Genomic DNA, 22643 nt, shown 5'->3' with positions numbered 1-22643 from the left:
CAACCGCACATAAACGGAGGGCTTTTTGGAGGCATCCTCGCCTTATGCCTGCTCATAAATCTCTTTGATTGCACAAGGTATCATCGCCTGTCTTGTAAGGAAACTTATTCCCCTTTCTTCTTAAGCCCCCCCTGCCCCACCCCCGCACACAGCCCCCGCCCTCCGGTTTCATCGTACCACTGCTCTGACTCTGAGCCCATTCCGAGTATGCTTCGGGGAGCTGTGTCACATCTTGTGGCCTCACTGATTTTTTTTTTCAAGTTTATTTTAGAATCCCTCCATCCGCCGAGCAGAACTCTGTGAACCTGGTCGTTCCCGTCCGCTCCTCGCTGCCCCGGTGCATGCTGGGTTTCCTGGGTTCAATCGGTCAGCCTCGGGCTCCCTTTTTTTTCCCCCTCTCCCTCTCTCTCAGTCAAACAACGGGGGCCTTGTGATGACGGCCCGCTAACCACTTACCCAACGTAGCTGCCAGCAAGGGCCAGAGAAAAAGCATTACTCCAAAAAACGTATGCGATCATCTGGAGGTGTTTAACTCAGGACGGCCGAGGTTCTATTTTATCAATGCCCAAAGCCCTGCCAGCTGAAGAGCTACAGGTCCACGCTCATGGAATAACAAAGCACACTCTCCGCTTTCAGCAACTGCGCCCCTGTAAACAGTGTGGTGTGTACTGCAGCCGGTGCTGACATTTGGAGCAGCAAGTGCAGCGGCGTGTTCGGCGTAAGATGAACCTGCTGCTTAATGAAGCTGCTGTCAGGGCAGCAGGTCTTTGGAACAAACATCTATCACAGGTGGCCTTCCAAGCCAACTTCTCTTGTTTTATGAGAATTCAAGGTATCAGGTTTAAGCAAATACAGGTGGATGAGTGAAGCAGGTGAATGCCCAATGGGATAATTTTCTTGCTCCACTATGCTACATTGCTGCCTACAATACGGAACTGCTTCATTACAGAACTTTACAAAAATGTCAATGTACCCTTTCATTTTATACTATGGTAATATGAGATAAAATGCAAAAAAGTAAAGAGGATTATTTTAGGTACTTTTTAAGTCTAGTTTGTAGTTTCGCTGGTGTTATATTAAGACTATCATAACTGGCCTTTCTTTATTTAATTTCACAGTATGGTCGAACTACTCTAATATTTTAGTGACTGTTTTACAGTTGAAGAAGGGTTTTGGCTGGCACAAGACAGCAAATACATTATCAGGTAATGTATTTGGAACAAACGTATTAATGAAGGGAAAAAAAATATTTAGAAAAACATACCTTATTTATCAACATTTACAAACAAATAGGCACGCTGAACAAGTACAGTAGCTGCTGTGCTCCGCGAGCACGGAATGTTGGTTAACAACAAAATGGGATTTTGTTGTAAACATTTCCTATTAAACCGCTGTCCTTGTGCAGAGAAATTTGTCTTAAGGACGCAGCGGAGTGAGAGACAGGGAGAGGGAGAGAGACAGGGGGAGAGAGAGAGGGAGGGAGAGAGAGAGAGCGGCAGAGAGAGAGAGAGAGAGAGAGAGAGAGAGAGAGAGAGAGAGAGAGAGAGAGAGAGCGGCTTTTCCCTGATGATTTTGGCTTTGCTCTGTAGCTCCAGATGTCAGTAGGTTGTTCCGCGGCTGCTTCTCACAGCGCACACCCCGTCTTGCTGTGTGTAAAGGTTGTGGTTTCCCATGACCCAGCCTCGCTCAATCCCTTCCCCCATATCCAGCCTCGTTTCTCATCTAGGACTGTTTTCGTCGACACGTGAACCTTTTCAATAATAGAAAAAAGGGGAAACTAACGCCGAGACCGGAGGGGATAGTTCCGATCTACACAGCAGCGGCGGCTGGTCCCCTCGGATATTCGCCGATGGTATGTTCTCTGGCGCTGCATGCTTCCTAACGTTTCTTCCCCTCGCCGGTGTCACACGGGAAAGAGGGGGTCGGTTTGATGGCGAGAAGCCGTTTTTGAATGAGCGGGATGCAGGAGCTGCTCCTTTTGGATGCAGGCCAACGTCGCCGTGAAAACGCGCGTTTAAAACTGGAAGATGGGATGTCTCGGCGCCGTGGTCAGCCCGTTCGCTTGCAGTAAGCGAAAATAGAGGGGAAGGGCTGTGTCTGGCTCAAGCGGGCAGCACCGGCTTACAATGGCATGGGTGCTGCCGTCCTTCTAGGCCGGGATCGGAGCCTCTCAACCTGGATGTTTTGTGCAGCATACCCTGGGATTAAGTAGCGAGCAACCGATTAAAACCGTGCTGTGGAATTTCATGCTGGAGACACCCTGAAATTTAAAAGGTAAATGTCACGTCCCTCTGCCGAAGCACAAATCGCTTCACAAATATCCTACTGTAAAGTTAGTTGTCTTGAAAAATGCTGAATTTATTTGGAGCATTCGAGTTTCACCGCTGCTTCATGAGGTATTTTAGTGTTACACTGTAGTAGAACACATCGGAACGGTAATGATGATGTTTGTCTGAGAAACCGTCTGTCCGGTAGAAGCAGCCAATCGCTGTAGTTAAAATACGTTCAAACTTGCCATGGAATGACAAAAGGGCAGCAAAATACTTTCTGTACATGTTCTTTCTTGGAAGCACGAAATGGTGTTATGAGTATACTGTTGGTATAATTGAAGTCTGGAGGTTGGTGATTTTTTTCTCTGCATGCACGTACAGTGCGCTTATGTGTTGCATTTGCATAGCCTGCAATGTTCTTGGTAGCGGGGTTGGTAGGTCGTGGCATTTTTTTGAAACTAGTTTAATTACAGTGCAGATCATTTTCAAATACAGTAGTTCCTATCTATTGCACACTTTGTAACAATAGACGTTAGGAAAGTGATGACAGCTAAACTCGATTTAATACAGCTAGAGTGTAAAAAGTGAAAGAAAAATGTAGTTTTCTACAATGACACACTAGTCATACTTTGCCAGCTAATCGGATTTGGTAGATTCGCTGCCTCATGATTTAACTGTAGTTTTTTAAAAGGTGGCTCGAGGGAAATCGATTAAACCAGTTTAATCTCTGGCGTTTTTGTAAACATTTTCAAGTCACTTTGGCTGTATAATCTAACTTTTGATGTGCAGTTTCATTTCTGACATGGGGTTTGGTTACGTATGGTATGGCTTTACTGCGATCCATTACATAGGGGGATGCATGTTGTCTGTTCGCGGCAGCCTCAGTGTTTCTACAGCTGTGCAAGTAAGACGGATCCATTGACACTTTCTATGCAGTCTGCAGAATGCGCGTACTGAGACGAAATGCTTTGCACGTGCAGAACAGACCTGGGTCGTTTCTGACAGAGGGAATAAACAGAAATTGCAGTGCAGATCGTGGGGGTGCAGAAGGCATTTTGTTCACCCCTGAACGTAAATCAACGCCCAACGCCTCCTTACTGTAAGCGCAGGTGGCTTTCTGTGCGGTCAGACAATTGTCTGCATTGCAGGGCATCCGGGTCAGCAGGTTAGGGTTGCTGATAACGGTGCACCGCCCTCCTCGCGTGGCCGGTCCTACGCCAAAGGCTCAGCCTCGGAGCAAGTAGTATGTTGAATGAATAAGTAGTACGTTTTGTTTTTGTCCGTTTCTGTGAGCCATTTCAGATTCTATCCGTATGAAAATATTTGCTGAATGTATTACACAGATATTTTTTGCATGCCCCTGTCTCTGACTTTTGTTTTTTTGGTTTGTTGAGTTGAGAAGCTTGCTTTCTTTGTGCTAACGTAATGTTAGCATGACTGTAGAGGTGGGCATGTTAACACTCTCAGGTCTGTCTTTTAGAGTCAGTGACATTTCACAGCACTGGGTGGACTGGAGGCCAAAGCAAACGCAAACAGATTTTACACACTGTTAACAGGGTTTGCTTAGTAAAGGCTTTTCAAACAGCAGCTGGCAGCCTCAGCCCTCACCCTATAATCAGATCTCACAATCAAGTGTTCCACCTTGCTGCAATGACTCGTCAGGGAGTTTGAGGGGCGCCCCACCTCTCCATCCCACTGTCTGCTCTCCTCTGTCCCTCCTGTGGAAGCCCAGGATGAGACAGGGAGCTCGGAGAGGATTTGGCATAACCGCCGAGGAACTCGCCAAGCAGCTACTCTTTCTAAAAACTCCCCTTAACATGTCATAACACCTTTTCACAAAGCCTTTGGTTTGAGATCTTCATCTCGGTGCTTCCAGGTCCCGGAGTTATGTAACGTGTTGTTTACAAGCGGATCGTCGTTTTTGTTTTCTTTGTGTTTTTTTTTTTTGGTCCCTGACACAAATGTTTTGGAGATGGAAGCGATAAAGCAAACGCATGAAGAATGCCGTGGCTTCGTTTTTTCCCCTTTTTCTTCAAATCCTGGAACGGCTTCTTCCCCCAGATGTTTAGGAAATGTGAACTTTTGAGCGTTTTTTTGTCACCTCTCCATTGTTCTGGCTCCACGGGGACCCCGCTTCCTTTACGCTGTTCAAAGCCATGCGAGAGCGCTTCACATACCCCATAGTGGTGGCACAAAACAGAACACGGCAACCTTAATCCTGAGAAATGTTTTTTCCTTGTGGGAAGGGTGTATGGCTTTCTTACAGCTGGCAGTAGCTGCTACCTAGCACAAAAACCACTGCTTCTCTTCAGGTTTTTAGCCTGGTTTTGAGCCAGACCGCTGAAGAAGAGGTGAGGGTGGGGGGGAAGGAAGTACAAGCTCTGTGAATGACTAAAAGGTGTCCAGCACTTTAAGAGAGAGTGTTTCTGCACTTGAGCTGAGCTGTAGTTGGAGAGGTCATGTGACTCCCAGCATGGGGCAGGCCTGCTCCATATGTGTCTAATGAGATGAGCCCGGGTTCCGCTGCACCGCACGCCCACGTAACATCTTGGAGGGGAGCATTCAGCAGAACACCGGGGATCTCTAACGAGGAGGGCGGCCGTCTGTCAGGAGGTCTCAAGCACAGCACGCCACATGCGCGACCGCACCTGCCACGCCCCTCTGAATAATATTGATCCGTGCGTTACAGATCCTCACAGTAACACCTGCTCACACAGCAGCCTCTGAGGTGCACCGTCACTGTGCCCACTGCACAGTGTCGGATCATGTGCGCTCTCGCGGCGCTCAACGGTCGCCGTCCGGCCCTGGCGACTGATGCGACCACAGACTGTTCGTTTGTTTGTTTGTCGGTTGTTTTTTTTCCCACGATGCTCCTGTTCCTGGAGGCAGAAGCTTCCTGGACGCTCCGTGACACGCTCGGATGTTTACTCTCCGAGGCCCCTCCGCGGTATTGGCAGGAATTTCCTCGTTCCGCCGGTGGGAAACGGCGCGCTGTTCCAGCGCGTTGCATTAGCAGGGCGCTGCGGGCGTCCCGTGAAAGTCACGCCCACGGGGGATTCGACGGCCTTGTTGTCTTTCAGCGCCATCCATCCGCATTCCCAATCTCTGTTCTGCGACAAAGACCAAACAAACCCATGTGTCACGCAGAGAAGCAGGGAGGGTGGGAAAACAAGCAAACAAACAAGGCCTTCAGCGCCGAGGGTTTATGGGTATACCAGACGTGTCAGAACACATTGACGGAGGTCTCCTTGAAGGCCCATTTTGTTGTTGCGTGTGTGTCAGAACCCCCTCGGTTGTTTTAAACATTGACCGTGCTCCTTCATCACTCTGTGAATTGGTAATAAACAGGTCCTTTTAAGGCCCTCCTGTTGAAAGTACGCCCTGCGAAAGAGAAATATATACCAGCTGTGAGGCTAATGGCGTGGCGGTGAGGAACTGACAATTACGGAGGGTCTCGTTGTATGAAGGATTTCCTTTGGGGTTGCTTGGCAGTCTTTGCAGATCGCCGCTAGCCCTGGACAAGCACAGGAAATTGCTTCTACCGGGATCACTCTCTCTGCTCAGTGGCATGTAATTGGGGAAAAAGGGGGCTATCTACACATACTGTTCATGCATGGTTCTCTGGGCCTGCGTCCCAGCTGCAGACAGAAGCAACCGAGTTCTGTTCAGAGCACTCGGCACGAAGATCTGTGGGGCTCCAGTGCCTTGGCAGGGATACTTGGGAAAAGCTTTCGGGACAGGACACAAGGAAGAGGGTTCTGGAAAGGTCCGCAACTCTCGAGGCATCCCGTGGAAGGCAGATCAATGCGAGAAGCAGCTCGATGGATTTGGCCGTCGGCGTGTTGCGACTGCCGAAACGAGCAGCAGCATAGATTAGGGTGTGCGCAGTTTACGGCAACGTTCATCAGGAGGGGAGCTCAAAACTCGCCACGTTTTACCCCCGTGCTTTTTCCAGCGAAGCCGGTATGAAAGCGCAGTGTCTTTAGCCTGCGCGGCGTGGGAGAGGCCCGCAGCTGTCTCGGCGGTGCAGAGGCAGACAGGGGCGTTTACCTAGATCAGAGGTGACGTGCTGGGCGCAGAAGGCCCGGCGCCTCTTTGATTGTCGCGGCTCACGTTTCCGCTCGCGCGCCCTTTTGATGGATTTATGAGGACCGTCAGCTCGTGTTGAAATTTCATACAAGCCGCTTATGCGCAGGGTTCTGCATTTCAATATTAATCACACAGGTCAATCTGAGCTTTCACTGCTGAGTTTATCCAGGAAACTGACTGACTTCTGAAGCGATGTCAAAATGATCTGTCAACAAAGTATGATCCTAAGACGTGTACATTTGCATGTTTTCTGACAGAGGTACTGCAAATATTTTGAACAAACAGCAGCAGATGTGGTGTTTCGGATATATGTCCTACTGCTGTTGTTGTGGGTACTAGAATGTAGCTAAAACATTTGTCTGTTTTTGTGGATGCGAGCATAATTGTGCCGTTGTCATGCTCCATTTTCCGTTATGGTCAGCTTTCTAAGGCTGCAGAACTTCTCAAACTTGTCATCTTTGGAGATTACTGTAGATCAGTATAAGGAATGTCCTATTACAATGGATAACTCCTTCCAAAGAGACGGCAGTTAAAAAGTATGCAGTACTACAGCAGTATGTAACAGAGAGCAGAATCTAGGTGTAGCATACCATCATAGCTGTGATGAAACACCTCACTTACGCTTGCCTTGTTTGCAGCAGAGTTGTTCCCTGTCTGGAGTGTTGTTCATTGAATCAGGTGGAGACCTGCATGTGTGATGGTGTGCGTGTGTGTGTGAGTGTGCGCGTGTATGTGTATGTGTGTGTGTGTGTGTGTGTCACTGTGCATGTCATGTCACTTTGACCTTGTGCCCATGCTGGATTTCTCCCGCTGAACGCCAGGGCTAATCGGCTCCGTCTTCTCTCTTCCAGATGACAGAGGGCCGGCGATGTCAGGTCCACCTCCTCGATGACAGGAAGCTGGAGCTGCTGGTGCAGGTAGGTGACACCTGCCGGGGGGTTTGCGGGGTTCTGGGTAGGCGAGATGTGGCCTTTGAATGCCGTCTGAAAATGTCAAGACCGTTACTATTTAAGCTCAGATTTTAAATGTGTGTCGTATCTAATTAGAACTCGAAATCGATTTTTGGTTCTCTGGAAAAAAGCTAGCTTGGTATTATTAAGTGAAATATGAAAGCAGATCCCAGGAAAAGTGACTAGTTGAACGAACTAAGACCCCGGTGAGTCAGTTGCCCGCTCACTGTCTTATACTACCACTAGCACACTGACTCAGTAACATGCACACTGAGTTATAAATACTTGATTTGTCCAACCAAGCACTTTTCCCTGGGATTTATTTCCTTATAGGATCACCCTGGGTGGAATTAAACACCCTCGTGTTTAATCTGAGGAGCTGAAAGTGGCAAATCTGCCAGCCATCCAATATCTTAACTCCCCAGGGCTGTTGAATGTGCGTGTGACATCCACCTGAAAAGACCTGCCTCTTGAAGATGAAGTCTATCTATGCAGGAGGACCATTGTTCTTCCCATACATTGATGCGGTCTCAAACTGGAATCTGCAGTGCTCCTCAAAGAGTCAGTTCAAGGGTTGCTTTCTGGGGGGCTGAGTCTCGCTACTATTTTTATACCCACCTGATCCTTTTTAACTGGGAGGTCGCCCCCCCCCCCCCACTGGCACATACATATGCCCTGTCTCCACTGACCCCAGCTCATCTGTTCCTTCATGATTGTACACACACACACACACACACACACACACACACACATCCTGCCGGTCAAATCACCATCTCCGTTCCGCTCGCGTCCCCCCATCTCTCTGCTCGCCTTATAAGGAAGGCGGTGTCAGAAGCGCTGGGCGTCACTGCCCGTCGAGGAGCGCACTGAGGCAGATATTTCCAGCACGCTTCAAAGGAACAAACTCCACAAACTGCAGTCCACCCAAACCTTTTCTAGTCCCCCCCCCCCCCCCCCCCCCCCGTCCCCCCCGTCCCCCATCTCTGTGTAATGAAAAACAAACCCTGTCTCGGTGAAGACACAAACCGCCCTGTTCCCAATAAAAGCGGCAGGCCGATATTCAGCATTGTGCCGTAATCGGATTCAGGCGGTCCTTTGTTGCCGTCACGCTGCTGCTCAACTCCTGAGCTCGGCCCACATGATAAATCTCTGTCCTCTCTTTCTCACGGATTTTAATAAATGGCCACGTTGAAAGCTTTGATGGGTATGAGGTACAGCTGGCCGAACATAGTTTTTTTTCTCTGTTGGCATGAGCTTTTGACTGAAAATGACTAAGCATAACTTAGGCTTCTTTGTTCTGTGGATATGTGTATTCCTAGGGGTTTGGGGGAGGGGGGTTGGAATACATTGTTTGAATTACTGAGCATGTTCAAAGTACAGTAAACCAAATCCACACTCATGATGTTTTTCAGCCCACGAACAAAAAGAAAAGGCTTGCCCAAAGCAACTTTTTAAGAAGCCAGGCAAGACTTTTTGTTATTGAAGGACTTTAGCAGAGAGAACAGTGGTTTTGGAATGCTTTGTGTAAACTAATCCAGGTATTCTCTAGTGAATACATAAAAGAAATTAATCTGGTCTTGTATTCACTCACCAAACACGTGATTTCTTATCTTGTTTTTCCACTCACGAGGGTAAGACGTTTACCCAGTTATTCCAGTGAAAAAAGAATTACTCAGTTACTTCCTGCATTTGTATGGCCTTAAAGCCCGATGTACACAACACAAACACATAACATTTCTCTGGGCCAACATCACATGCTAGCCAGACAGTTGACGGTCACCGTGACAGTAGACTAAAAGACAATCTCTTGTTCCTCGCCTTAGTTTTGTTGTTGATGTTTCTGTGAGACGTTGGGTAAAAGTTGTATGTCACGGCGAAGGAGTTGCAGAAGACCGAGCCTGTTAAAAATGTTCTGCTGTCCATCAGTGAGAACTCTAAACCCGCAGGCTTCGCCTCTTCCTCTGGAGTAAACAAGATCCCGGGGGAAAACTTTGTGAGGTCCATCCAGAGCGCTCCCATGCGGGCTCATGCTATTCTTCTCGGTGGAAGGAGAGAAGGGTCGATCTGGCACATGCATTCGGTACTGATGTGGAGCAGCACCTGGGTCCCGACTGCTTTCTCCCCCTAAAGCGAACGCTTGGCCGAATCCAAGCAGGTGTTGAGTTCTGGGAGGTGTGTTCTCAACAGACTCTGATTTCTTCTGCCCTCATTAGAATAACGAGGGGGTGTAACTTGACACGCAATCCACAGAAGTAACCTGAGCTAATTTACACCTTGGCTGAGTGGGAAAGAATAGTACCCACCCCATTATGAGTCGAGTCTCTGGGCGGATCCAGTGTTTTTTTTTAAAAACTCACCTTTGCAAAGCCACATCTGAAACTACGACCGAGGCAGAGGATGGTGATCTCTATCAGACAGTAGTTAGCTCTGCTTTAAAATACACCTTTGATGTTTCTGTGTTAAAAACAAAACCCAGGGAAAGTGTGTTGTTGGACTTGCCCTACAGTTATAAAATGATACATTGGCCTTACAAGGGTAGCTGTGGGGTGTACTGGGCATGTACTGCTTGGTATTTCCCTGGGGTTCTCTTTCACACGTTTACTGTCTTTGTCCTGAAAAAAGTCCTAACTAACAGTACATTTGAAGCAGATAAACATTTTAAATAAACTGTAAAGGGAGCTGCAGCTTCTTTATAGAGAACTGTAGGCACCTCTTAAAAATGCTGTGATGTGAGAATTAGACGTATTATAGTGTATTGCCAGTCTTTTGAACTGTGTGCCATTACTTTCTTTCCACAATGCAAGACAAAATCCAACGGTGTGTGTTCACATATTGGTTTTGTTTTGAAGCGCATTTTTCAGAGCATCTGGGGGTTTATATTGTCGCTTGAGTGGTCTACAGAGTGTAATTTGGGCTGTGTCTGTCTGGAAAGTGGTCGCAGGGTCAATAAGGTTTAATATTGCCATTGTTGTTCAAGAAGAATTGAGGTTGCTGAACTGAAAATGATTGATCCACTTTGCTCCAGTTCATTCAGTACTTTCTTTAAATATTAGATTGGGGCTGGGTTGTAGAAGTTTAGCATCACATTGATATTTATGTATTCCTTTATTTAAATGTAAACGGATTCAAATTTAATTCGAGCAGCTGCGTGGCAGTGTAGAAATCAGGAATAAATCTGCTTGGGCAGCTTGTGAGACCTTCAGTATCCACTGCAGCTTTATATTTGTGTGCAAGTTGCTAGCTGTGGATATATAAGGCAAAATGTGTCATGACAAGCCATTTCCTGTGTGTCTGTGTGTGTGTGCGTGTGTTTTCGTCTGTAGTGACACGGTTAACACCGCTCATTCCATTGAAGGATTAGTGCTATTTGACAGAACGGTCCTTGGAGCTGAAAAAAATCCCTGGACATTGGCTAATCACATTGAAGCCAATTAACAACATGAGCTACTTTGAGGGGAAAAAAATGTTCTGAGCACACACAGGCCCAGCACGGTCAAATAATGCCCCTTTACCCTTTGTGTCGTTTCGTCTTAAGAGGCGTGCGCCAGGCCTCGTTCTAAGGTTACACGGACGTGGGCGTGGGCTTAAAAACGAGTCCCTCGAGGTCGGCTGGCCACCTGCTCCAGGCCCGACCAATTGTCTGCCTTTTGTAAAGGACACTTGGCCGGGAGATTAGCCACTGCGGGGACTGGGTGTTGCTGATAGGGAGAGGGATCCGCAGAAGGGGCCTAATGCAAACAGCAAGCGCGCCTCCCGCTGCTCAGAGACGCGGCGGCGGGAGCCTCTTTGAGCTCCACCCTGACGCGGAACAGCCGGGCCGAGGCGAGACCCATCCCTCACCACTCCGGCGCCCTGTCCTGGCGTAGCTGTCGCACTGTCGGAGCCGCTGAAATACACTGGCGCTCGGATCACCGGCGGGAAACCAGGGACAGAAAAAAAAACCGTCTGGCGCAGGACTCTGGGTGTTGGAAACAAAAGACTCGGGACCAGAGACGGTCTGCAGAGCCGCCTCTGCTTTTTGGTTCAGGGTCAGGCGGCCCCAAAAGAATCCCCTCCCCCATTCTGCCGGGGACCCCAGCTGATCTCTGACTCGGCCCTTCTGGTCCGGATCCTTACAACAGCTTTGATGACAAAGTAAACAAACACAGCCTCAAGCCTCACATGAAGCTGCAGTGATCATTTGGTGGTTCTGGTGACAATGCTAGGACTGGGCTCAACCTCGATGGATGTTATAATTGGTCGAAATGACAGACTTGGAAACATGGCCCACATCAAAGAGCCAGCTAGCTCAGCCAGAAGTCATAGCAAATGGAAGACAAAGGGTAGAGATGTTGCGGTCGTCTTGCTTTGAGTATGGAACTCCTTGTGCCCATTTTCGGAGGAGCACAGCTTCTTTAAAGAGCTTTCGCAGAAATGCTTGCATGCAAAGGCTGGGTTTATCTGAGAAGTGCAGGGATACATATCCCACAGTGTTCTTGGCTTGCTGTGGGCGGAGCCTGTGGATCACACTGGACGGGCAGAGGATAGCGAGAGCGTCCGTGTTCGTGTTCGGGTCCGGCCCTGTGCGGGGAGAAGGATCCTGACCTGAGAGCCCCTCCCTGTGGCTGGCCCAGCTATGTCTGGCAGCGGTCTGTGTCACAGAGACTGATCCAGAGTCAGCAGCACACGCCCTCCTGCTCTCATCTCTCCCGTGTGATAGCCTTTATTACAGGCTTCAAGAGTCAATTTAATTACAAGATCCCAGTTATTTTTAAGCCTTGCAGGTGCCTCCTTATCCTATCTTCACAGAGCTAAGTAGTTTAAGTTTAGCATATTAGCTGGACATTTACTGAAGCAGTTTCTGTTAAGCACTTGCTTGAGAGTGCCCAAGGAGTGCCCCAGTCAAGATGCTGAACCGAAACCTCCTTGTTTAAAATTCCCTACCTGCTGCTCTGTGCTGCCTCCCCTTCATATAAGATTGTGTATGACTTCCCTACCTCTGCTCTACCTTGTCACGTAGGAGCGTTTTGTCATCCACTCAGAGCCTGTGAGCAGAGGGCCCCCAGGCAGTTCCTTCTCAGCCCTGCTGTGACTCTGGGCCATCTCAAGCCCCCCCTTCCTACAGCCCTGACGTGTGTCCTGCCGAAACGTCGTGCTTCAGAGGCGCCCCGTCCTCACAAGCCGTCCAATTTGATTACCTGCCCAGAACCCAGAGTGAGATCCTGCTGAAACAGCCTTTCACCGCTAGGTATTTCTCTCTCTCCCTTTTTCTTGGGAGTGTTTTTTTGGTCTGAAAAATCGAAAGCCTGGAGTCTGCTGGAGCCAATCGAGGGGCGCGGTGATTTGGGACGCTCATCCATCAAGACCCGCTCGGATGGAGAGGGGCAGCTCTGAGGCTCCGAGGCGGGACCGCGGTCCATGACGAGGAGTGCGCGGGCGAAGGGCCGCGGACCGCAGAAACGGGCAGAACGGGGTGTAAGTGATGGCCGCTGCCAGAAAAGTTTGGCCCTAATGAAGACTGAGTCAGGAGCTGAAGAGGCCTTCTGACAGCTGCTGCAAGTCTATGAATCTGACCCCGGCGCGCTGTTACTCACCCGGACTCTGGGTGATATGCCATCCGGCACACATTTACAACCCATTACTGACAGGAAGAAAAATAGCCTTTAATGCAGCTCCTGGTGTGCGGCTTGGTATAGCTCCTGCAGTGTAGCATTGTGCTTTGAGAACTGGGCTTGCTATAATAAGGTTGCAGGTTTGAATCCTGGCTGTGGCACTGCAGCTGCGCCATTGAGAAGAGACTCAACCTAGATTTCATCAACACATGTCCAGCTATTGAAGATGACATGTAAGTGCAAGCAGTGTAACTTGGAAAAGGGTTTGACCACTCAGAGGAGATTGTTAGCTTGGCACAGAAATGCTGAGGAGTGGAGTTTAGAAATAGGTGACTGAAATGGACTGAACGGCCTTGAGCAATGCACAGATAAGCACTGCACAGGTGGGGTTTTTATCTCTGGGCTGAGAAGGACCAGGCCTGTGAACAAACTTATACATTCGTGCTGGAACCTGATAGCTTCTCTGTGAGAGAGCACTGATGTATTATTACTAAGCTACTTAGCAGTCAAGTGTTAAGATAAGCGTCAAAGTATTATTATATGAGCTTGGCTCACCCATGGTTTAGGCTTTGAGTTTGCTTCTTGTTTATGAGAAATATGAAAAAACATGTTCTGATGCGGGCCATTGCTTGTGTCCAACTACAGAAGTGTGTTCTCATGGGATGGCCTGAAACATTTCTCATTCTGAATTGGGCAGGTGATACTGTAGATTTTACTTTAGCAGGAGTCAAAACTGATAGAGATAATTCCCTGGGAGTTATTATCATGATTGAAGAGAGACACGCCTTTGCGTTTATTTTATCGCCTTTTCCTAATTGGAAGCAAGGGGTGAGCACAGTTATAGTTATTCGGGATGAGATATTGAATTTTATTGTTCATTTGTTATCTCCCTAAGGATTAATAGGCTTTATTTAGTCCTTCTGGTGCCATACATCACCTCCCCCTTTCTCTGTTAACCTATCACCTTCAGTCTCTTGTAACATGCACTAACCTGCCGGACTCTAACAGCCTCAAATTGATTAGCTACATCACCTGCATGCTAATACCCTAAGATTAAGAATGGCTGTTTCCGCAGCACAGGAAACACACAATGCTATGCTAGTCATACATCATAAAGAGGGTTTTGACTCCTGTGTTAAAATAAAATGGGTTGCAAGGTCAAATCCATTTGTGTACATTATGGTAGTTTAAACTGGAGGATAAGCAGTCTACTGGCATGTGTGGGCAACTTGTTCACCACTCCTGGAGTCATTGTCATATCCTTTTCTTTGTACTCCATCCTTATTATGTGCACTGTATGCATCTCACCAAGATGGCCTTGTCATAGGTTGCTCTGCATAGAATTGTCTGCCAAATTAATAAGTAATAATAAATGTGCTTTATTGTGTCACCGTAATGGTGATGGATGGATTGGATTTAGAATGAATATAAACAATAGCATTGCTATCATTTAATTCAAAAGGAGAGTATGAATGGATAGAAACAATAGGATCTCTCTGTGTGTTGCTGTGTGGGTGGGTGGCGTGTGCCTTGCTTCAGCCGGGCCGCAGCGGGTCAGCGCTGGGTTAATGTGGCTGCTGAGTGTCCCTCTGTTCCCCGTCGCTGTCCCGGCCCCCGAGCGGAGCGCATCCCACGCCTTCAATGGCCTCGAAGTCGAAACCAGCATTTCAAATGAGCTGTCGCGAAGGACGAACCCGACCAGAGGTCAAGTCTGTCTGCGGACAGGGCGCCCCCTGCGGGACAGTGAAAGCACTGTGCGCTCGGCAGTGAGAGTCGCTCCTCAGTGGTTCCTGAATGTGATCTGTACGTTGTGGAAATGTTGATTTCCCTCTTCCTGCTCCTGATCACCTGGACCAGAGGGGTTTGCCCGGGTTGTTGGTTTCCCCATTGCTCTTATGTTGAAGCCAGCTTCAAGTTTTAAGCCATAAAAACAATTGGTCATTACGAGATGCTGCTGAAGCTTGACCAGAGACGGCGGTGAGGAATCACAGCCACACAGGCTGAGCGGTCAGATAACCAGGTTCGAACGGCCCCCTCCCACTCCCACGGGCCGTGAGGCGGGGGCTCCTGGCTTGCTGAGTCTGAAAGAGCTCCCATCCCCTACAGAGCTCCTCTCTCTGTCAGCGCAGCCGACGCCCCGACTTGGAGCGCACGCCGCTAATTCCGGAAGGCTCCGTGCGGATTTAGCTCTTCAGGAAATACGGCTCGCGTGCGCTGAACGCTGCCAAGAGCCCCATCCTAATTCACCGAGTCATCCTGTGGCATTAAGCGCGGGCTGCGTCTGTCTGTCTCTCTCCCGGCACGTCGGGCGGAGGCTGTGATCTCCGGAGCGTATGGAACGAGCACCTCGGAGCGCGGCCCGACGAAGCTACACGCCCTTGATTAAGGCGGTGACAGTGCAGTGCAGCGCGGCTGTATTAGTATTCCCCTCACCGCCGCGACTGTCACGCTCTCCCTCCTCCCGCCCCGCTCGGCAGCCGCGGCGTTAAATCACTCCCTCACTCCGCCGCCCGGCGCCGCTACGCGGCCCTGATGCCTTCTGGATATTTCTATAATGCTCCTGTCAATAGCAATTTGTTAAGCGGAGGTGGGCCACTGTACGCGCGCGTGGGGACGTGGCCGCTCGGTGGGAGACGCAGAGTAATTTACAGCGGCCGTTACGCAGGCGTGCTGAAGTAGGACCTTTACAGGCTGTTTGCAGCAGGGTCATGTTTGCTCTGCAGGGGGCCAGCCCCTGGGTCACATGGGGGTGTCACTGGAGACACGGCTCAGAGGAAGTGGCAGCTATCCCCCTAGCAAATTCAGTGAACATTGCACTGCATCTCTAAGTCTTTAGCGTGTCTGTGTTTGCATAATAACAAGGCGCACAGAACTGTGGGCATACATATGCAAGAGACAGGGCTTGCTTTTTTGTTACTTTTCCTGAGATTGTGCAATGCAGATGCAGTGCGGATTCTCACTGATCTCTCTGCCTATTTAACAGCATCGGTTGCAAGTAAGCACTGCGCGCATCCACAAATCTTCATATTATACGGATGCGTCAGTGTGATCATCGATATCAGCTCTGAGCTCATTAAATCAGCCTATCCACCCGCTGGAAAGATCGGTCAACCTGCGCAGTATTGATCGAACACAGAGCAGAGCCCCAGTCGCTCCTACAGGAAGAGAACTGTCAGAGATTCTCTATGATGTGGATCAGGCCAGCCGTCTCCCTGGGGTCAGAGGTCAGCCGTGCAGCAGCACTCTCCCATAGTGGCCGTGGGTCACCGATACCCTGTCACACGTACAGCTGAATAGAAGAATGCAATGCATTATGGGAAGACCACTTCTTCATTCTGTCTTCATCTCAAAAGAAAAGTATTTTGTCATTCGTGCTTCATTCTCAATGAGGAATTATCAGTTGTCTGCAAAATGGTCGATAGGGAACCGCAGACAGCCTCTCCTATTGTGATTGCTACATGTCTGAATAAACCAGTAGGTTGTAGGTTTTTTTGTTTTTTTTTTTTTTGGATCAATACTACACAGATTTTTATATCACCTGGGTTGCCCATTATATTCTCCAAACTCACTATATTAGCTCATCCACATACTAAAAAGATTAGTGGATCTCCACAGCGTTGATTTGAAAAAGCACACACACTCCAAGTCAATGGATAAACCCACCTCCTTGGTTTCCAGACGGCATGGAAAAGAATTAAAAATTGAAATGCCATTTATGGCTAAATTAAAACATTTAAACTGCAGCAGTGAGGTACCCAGCCTAGGCCGTGGGGAGAAGCAGCTAACCAGAACAGTTAGTGAACAGGGCTGCCTTATGAATAATGTAGCAGGCCTGAATATTCACACCTCTCCGCATCCAGTGCTTCTGGGAACCACCAGAATCCGATAGCCGCCATTGCGCTGTCTTCTCCTCCAGTGAACGGAGATCCGGTCTCCTGCCGGAAGACAGGAGCAGAATGAACAAAGTAAACATATTCAGGTTGTTCAGCAGTAAAGCGTGCGGCTCAGGGACAAATTGTACCCGCGCACCTTGAGAGGAAATGGAACAAAATATTTTTGTGCGCTTTTGGTCATAATGAATATGTAAATAAATGGGTTTTATTAAGCAAATGAATAAAAGTTTAGTTTTGTTCCTGAGAGAGTGTGTGTGTGTGTGTGTGTGTATTAGCAATATTAGCGTAATGCGGTGACCTGAATGCAGTGTGAGCGCACACTCACACACTGAGCCTGTGTGTGTAAACCCTTTATCATTCGGGGCGGAGCAGCAGAGGGCTCCACGGCACGGCTCTCGCTGTCAGGACGCTGGCGAGCGAAACGCACTGGAGATGTAATTGTACATCGCTCCACATTTTCTCAGGCTATTTTTAGCAGACGTGGGCGCGCCAAGTCAGCTTAATGATTATCATTGCTTTCCTTCGCGGTTAATTGAAAAACGGCCTTTCGTGGGCTCGAGCCGAACGAAAATAGTAATTAGAGCAGCCGAGCGGTTGGGCTTGCGGGGCAGGAGCCAGGGCGAGCAGGAAGAGGCCGTGTGTGTAAAGATGGGTCCAGGGCACTTCTCTCCCATTTTGGCCCGGTTCCTTCTGGGTTGGTTTAGTATATTCGATTAAATGTCCCAGTAGACCATTTAGAACTTCTAACCGAGTGACTGCTTGGGATCATGGTCAGGTCCAGATCATATGCTTCCCCACACCCACGGTTAACCTCTGTTTCCGAGGCGTGCTGCTCCACTCTCATCCATCACAGCAAGGCCCCTCCCCTTACAGCAACACGCCAATCACACATTCCTCACATCACCGTGGACCTACCAGCTGTGGACGGATTAACCAATAAACAGACACTTAAACGCAGGTGAGGGAGGTTTACACCTGACTTTGTCTTGGCAAATTGCATCCCTGCAAACATCCCACGGACACAGACCCATGGCTTTGTGGCTCAGGCAGTCTCTGCTGCGGTCAGGCTGAGCTGTGGAGCGGGTGGCGGTTTCGCAACAGCTCCTCTCCCGACACTGAGCGATGGACCGGGCGCACTGTCAAAGGAGGGCAGCTCCCCAAGGTCGCGTCCTGCAGAAGACGGAGTGTCACCGCAGATTCTGCTCCCGCCGCAGCGGCAGCGGCAGCGACGCTGAGTCACTGCAGTAAATCAATACTCATCAGAATGCCCGTGCACGCTCTGCGCTCGGCTAGTGCTGTCTGCCGCACTCAGCGCCTCAGGGACATGGAAATTACCCCGGGGTTTATACGGTCGGTACTGGAGACTAATGCTCGCTTTGCCTTCCTCTCTGCAGCCCAAACTAATGGCTAAAGATCTCCTGGATCTGGTGGCGTCCCACTTCAACCTGAAAGAAAAGGAGTATTTTGGAATTTCGTACACAGATGAAACGTGAGTATCAAATTCAGTATCTGAGTGTCTAATTTTGGTCATTGTAAGTTATTTTTCATCGGTGATAACCCAAGAGTCATTTTCTGAAAATCTATTAACATTGTACCCCAGTGTTATCAGTTAATATACGTCTCACTTGAGCCTGAAATAAACTTTCTGAAAACAGTTTTAGATAACATTGTCTGCATGTGAGTATTTGAAAATGAATCCCATTGCAGCTCAGAGCTGGTCTGCAGCCACAATCCTTACAAGACCCATTCATAAATGCTCCCACGAACATGCGACCAACCACTTTCTCTGGATTTTATATTCCAGTACTACTTATTAGAGGGAAAGTAGCTTGGATGTAACAGGAAATAAAGAGGTTGTAATATTTCTGTAATGATGGGCTGGCAAAACTGCATTTCATATTCATTCCTGAGGCCAAACATCTCATTTCATCAACATTTGTGCATACTAATTATTTTTATGCACGTGCTGTATAATTAAATATTGATTGGTTCATTTTATATACTTTTCCAGCTTGTGAGGTAGTAGTTGTGGTATTATATCTGAAGTTTTCTTCTAAATGTGCCCACAGATAAGTAGTGAAAACCACTAGCATCCCACTCTGAAAGCTCCTTCAGTACACACTCCAGTTGACACGACTCCAGTTGATTGAGCCATTTCTTTAGAGCTGAGACTGTCACTATCTTTCTCTGAAATGTGGTGGAAATTCACAGCAAACACCATCAGGTTATTGGGTTATAATTTTCTTGCAGCAGGGCTTGGGGTCTAATGGTGAGCTTGGTTTCTTCCTGCATCCCAGCGTCTTAGAGGACACCCAGATACTCCCCAGATATTCTTTGACAGACTGATGATTCTGACAGATGGTGGTTTTTTTTTTTTCTTAATGTCAAGGTGGATGTTTGCTGCTGTGTTTAATCCACTCTTTCTGCAAGTAGTTAGAGGTCAGCGGTCTCCATTTTCTACACCCATCTCTCTTGACAGATGGACACCAGCCTCGTCTGCTGGTTTCCAGCGTTCGACATTCACAGTCAGACTTTCGCAGAAAGAAAAACAGAACTACACTGACCTCATCTATGCCCAATCAGCATTACACACACGCAGAACGTGAAGCTGATGTAGGAGCTGAATTGTACCTTTTTGATCCCTGACCCTAATATAAAATGGTTTGGCGTCACCAGGGACCCCATGCGCGTAGAAACACAACTGCCAGGGTGAACAGCTATCTGTGCAGTTTTTCTGTTCCTGTCATGGAATGGATTTTTTCCCAGGACTGACGTGCTGTAACATGGAATTACCTGACACTCTGCAGCAGAGCTCTGAGACTTTCCATGATGTTTGTGTGTACACGTAATGCTTGATACAGCTGTGAGTGATGTGAGTGGTGTGTGTCTATATGTGTGTGTGTCCGTGGACTGAGAACATATGCGGCTCAGAGACACAGAGATGTAGATTCACATCCCCAGTATCTCTAACTGCTGTTGAAAAATCCAATGTGTTCTGTGTGTGGTTTTTTGTGATGTATTCCTTTGTGATGTTTTCCTTCCAGGGGTCACTTCAGCTGGCTGCAGCTGGATCGCCGGGTTCTGGAGCACGAGTTCCCCAAGAAGTCCGGCCCGGTGGTGCTGTTCTTCTGCGTCAGGTCGGTACCACTCGTCACACCCCAGCGGTACAGCGGGAGCGCAGCAGAGCGTGGCGGATACCTTCCCTGCTCCTCCTCCACGCCAGCGAGTCTCTCCCACGCTGTGGGAAACACCGGCACTCCTGCTGCTCTCGTTCACTTCACTGCCGCACGTTCAGATGCGGGACTGCAGTCTCCGGCACACTGACAGCGAGCTCGTTGACCAGTATATACGTCTTCACTGTTGTGTAGCTTGTGGAGGGGAACGGAGTGATGCAACCACGTTTGTCCGGTGTTGAGTGGTAAACATGAGGGAGAGGTGCTCTCAAACACAGTGAGTCCCTCGGATGCTCCCACAGCCCAGCCTCAGAGCCCCAGTCTCAAAGGAAGGCCACAGAGAGGTCTTTCTCTTTCCTCTGGCTTAATACTGCCTCTGATTGTTTTAACTATTACACAACTATCCTGCATGTATTGAGAATTCAGAGATAACTTTGAGTTTATATTGCTTGCAGTTATGTTGCACAAACTATACACTATTCAAAAACGGTACACTAGTCAGCACAGGATGGAAGATGGAAGAGCTGTGGGCTTCTTCTGTGACTGTGCGAGATGGAGTCGTGACTGCTTTCCTCAGCTTATGTGTCTAAATTGGCCCCCAATGCATGCTGTTTCCAATTTAGCCCCTTAGATTTCCCTCTCAGTTTTATCCCCACGAAAAGCTGATTTTCAAAGCAGGATTAACCGCCAGGGGGTGCTGCAGGTAACAGCAGGGGGTGGTCTATCTCCGAACCTCCCTCCAAATTCTCTGTTTTGTGGGATGGGGGCTTAGGCCGCTCTCCAGCTGGCCCGGTGTCCGATGAGGGGCAGAGCCTCCGAGCATTTGTCAGGCCCCCTGTGGTGCGGTTTGGATTCTCACGGTCCTCAGAATGCCCTCTAAATGTCACCCACCCAAAAGCCCAGACCCCAATGCAGCCAGCCGTCTTTCACCCACTTTCTACAGACACACTCATGTGCCCCGTTCCACTCCAATTCCATGCCCACGCCACGCCCATGATGCACCGCTCCCGGGCGCCTCCACAACACACCCGACTCATGGCCAGAACATGTCCCTTATCTGCAAGGGAACATGTCTCTGGGAGGGGGCTTTGAGCTTTGCGCCCGGTCACAGATGGCTCGGTGCGATATGGAGGTCACCTCTGCTTTAATTCCCAGCTAATGCTGAGCAGTGCGGTGCGACGGGTCTGAGCAGGCTAACGGCTAAGGCACTCTGCTGGAACAACACAGAGAACGTCTTTATGTGCACCTGTACTGGATACGGCATCCCCCTCACAGTGAGGTGGGAAACAGAGATGGAGATAGAGCGGCTTACTGTTCTGACGCTGGAATATCCCCGCTGGTGATTGCTCATGAATGGAGATAAATGAGCAGGTCAACGAGGGGAGCCAGGAGTATATGAACACCTATGAAATCGCTTTGACCCCCTTGTTAATTTCCTGCCAAGGGTCGCTGCCAATCAGGGTCACTGTTGTCATTAATCCGTGCCTTAGACAAGCGTGTTAATTACACCGAACGCTAATGCGCTGGCTACAGACCCGCCCGTCGGCAGTCAGATTTGGCGTTCTTATCGTCGGCTTAGCGTTGTTGTTTGTTCAATCCCGACGATTTTCAGACTGGGGCTTGTCACCAAGCACATTTCCATGTTGGCTTTACATGCGGTGCTTTTTAAATACAAGCCAGCAATCGCTAGTGTGCATGTGCCACGTGCCTAAGTTCACATCAAGGTTCCAATTCCCAGCACCCAGTGCTAAACCAATGCCAGGGCAGACTGTCATATTGGTAGTGACTGAGATTCCCTGTCAGACCCAACTCGTTCTCCTCTCTGCTCATTGCAAGTGGTGATGTCATTGAGATCGCTCAGTCTCATTGTGTCGGCTGTCAGCAGTCCAGAATTATGAAACCAAATGGTGTTCTCACATTATCAAAGGGGCCTGTTTTGATCAAACGGCACAGTTTACACAAGGAAAACGACGAGCTCACGTTGCAAGATATCAGCGGACACAATTGTTATGTTTTCAACGGGAAGATTTGGGCTTATCATATTTCTGCTTATAATGGCTCCCAGTACTCATGGCAGATGTGGTGATTTGGAAGGGTGTGTCAGTGATTGGTCTCAGGTTAGCCTCTGTGGTGAGTAGTTTTTCAACCGTGCAAATGGATAGTGTGCTTAATGTAAGCTATGTAAGAGTTGTTCACAGACAAGTAATATAATGTAGTTATCATCTTACTGCATGCTGTTTAATTGCAGGGAGGTCTCACGGCTGGGTGGTCAGTTGGCCTATGAAACATAGCTTTTAGTGGCAGCAGGATTCAGCCGTCTCTCGCGTTCTAACTTGCTCTGTCTTTAGATTGTGCTTTTGCTCTCACTCTCTCTGTAACTCACTCACTTTTATGCTTCATCCAGCTTGCTGTCTCACTCAGTCTCTCTCTAGCTCTCTGTCTTTCTCTCAGTTACAGCTCTTCATACTGCCAAAGCTAACACACTAGTCTATCATGCAGGCATAACAAAATTGACTTTTATGGAGAGTGAGGAACAAAAGCTTTACCTAATAATCATTTGTACCCACTGTTGAGTTTCTCTCTCACTCACTCACTCACTCACTCACTCACTCACTCACTCACTCACTCACTCACTCTCTCTCTCTCTCTCTCTCTCTCTCTCTCTCTCTCTCTCTCT

At 48.6% G+C, this 22643-nt stretch overlaps 1 protein-coding gene across 1 annotated transcript in view; it reads left to right on the top strand.

Moving 5' to 3' along the window:
* Positions 1-22643, top strand: part of LOC118770194 (FERM domain-containing protein 4A-like) — a 165560-nt gene that overhangs the window by 100711 nt on the left and 42206 nt on the right. The window contains exons 2-4 of the mRNA XM_036517720.1: positions 7211-7276; positions 18188-18282; positions 19838-19930. Coding sequence (XP_036373613.1) covers positions 7211-7276; positions 18188-18282; positions 19838-19930 — 254 coding nt within the window. The remainder of the gene's footprint in view (positions 1-7210; positions 7277-18187; positions 18283-19837; positions 19931-22643) is intronic.

Source organism: Megalops cyprinoides, chromosome 23 (genome assembly GCF_013368585.1).
Source record: "Megalops cyprinoides isolate fMegCyp1 chromosome 23, fMegCyp1.pri, whole genome shotgun sequence".
Taxonomy (NCBI): Eukaryota; Metazoa; Chordata; class Actinopteri; order Elopiformes; family Megalopidae; genus Megalops; species Megalops cyprinoides.
Note: the sequence above shows the minus strand (reverse complement) of the source record. Positions and strands in the feature narration are given on the sequence as shown.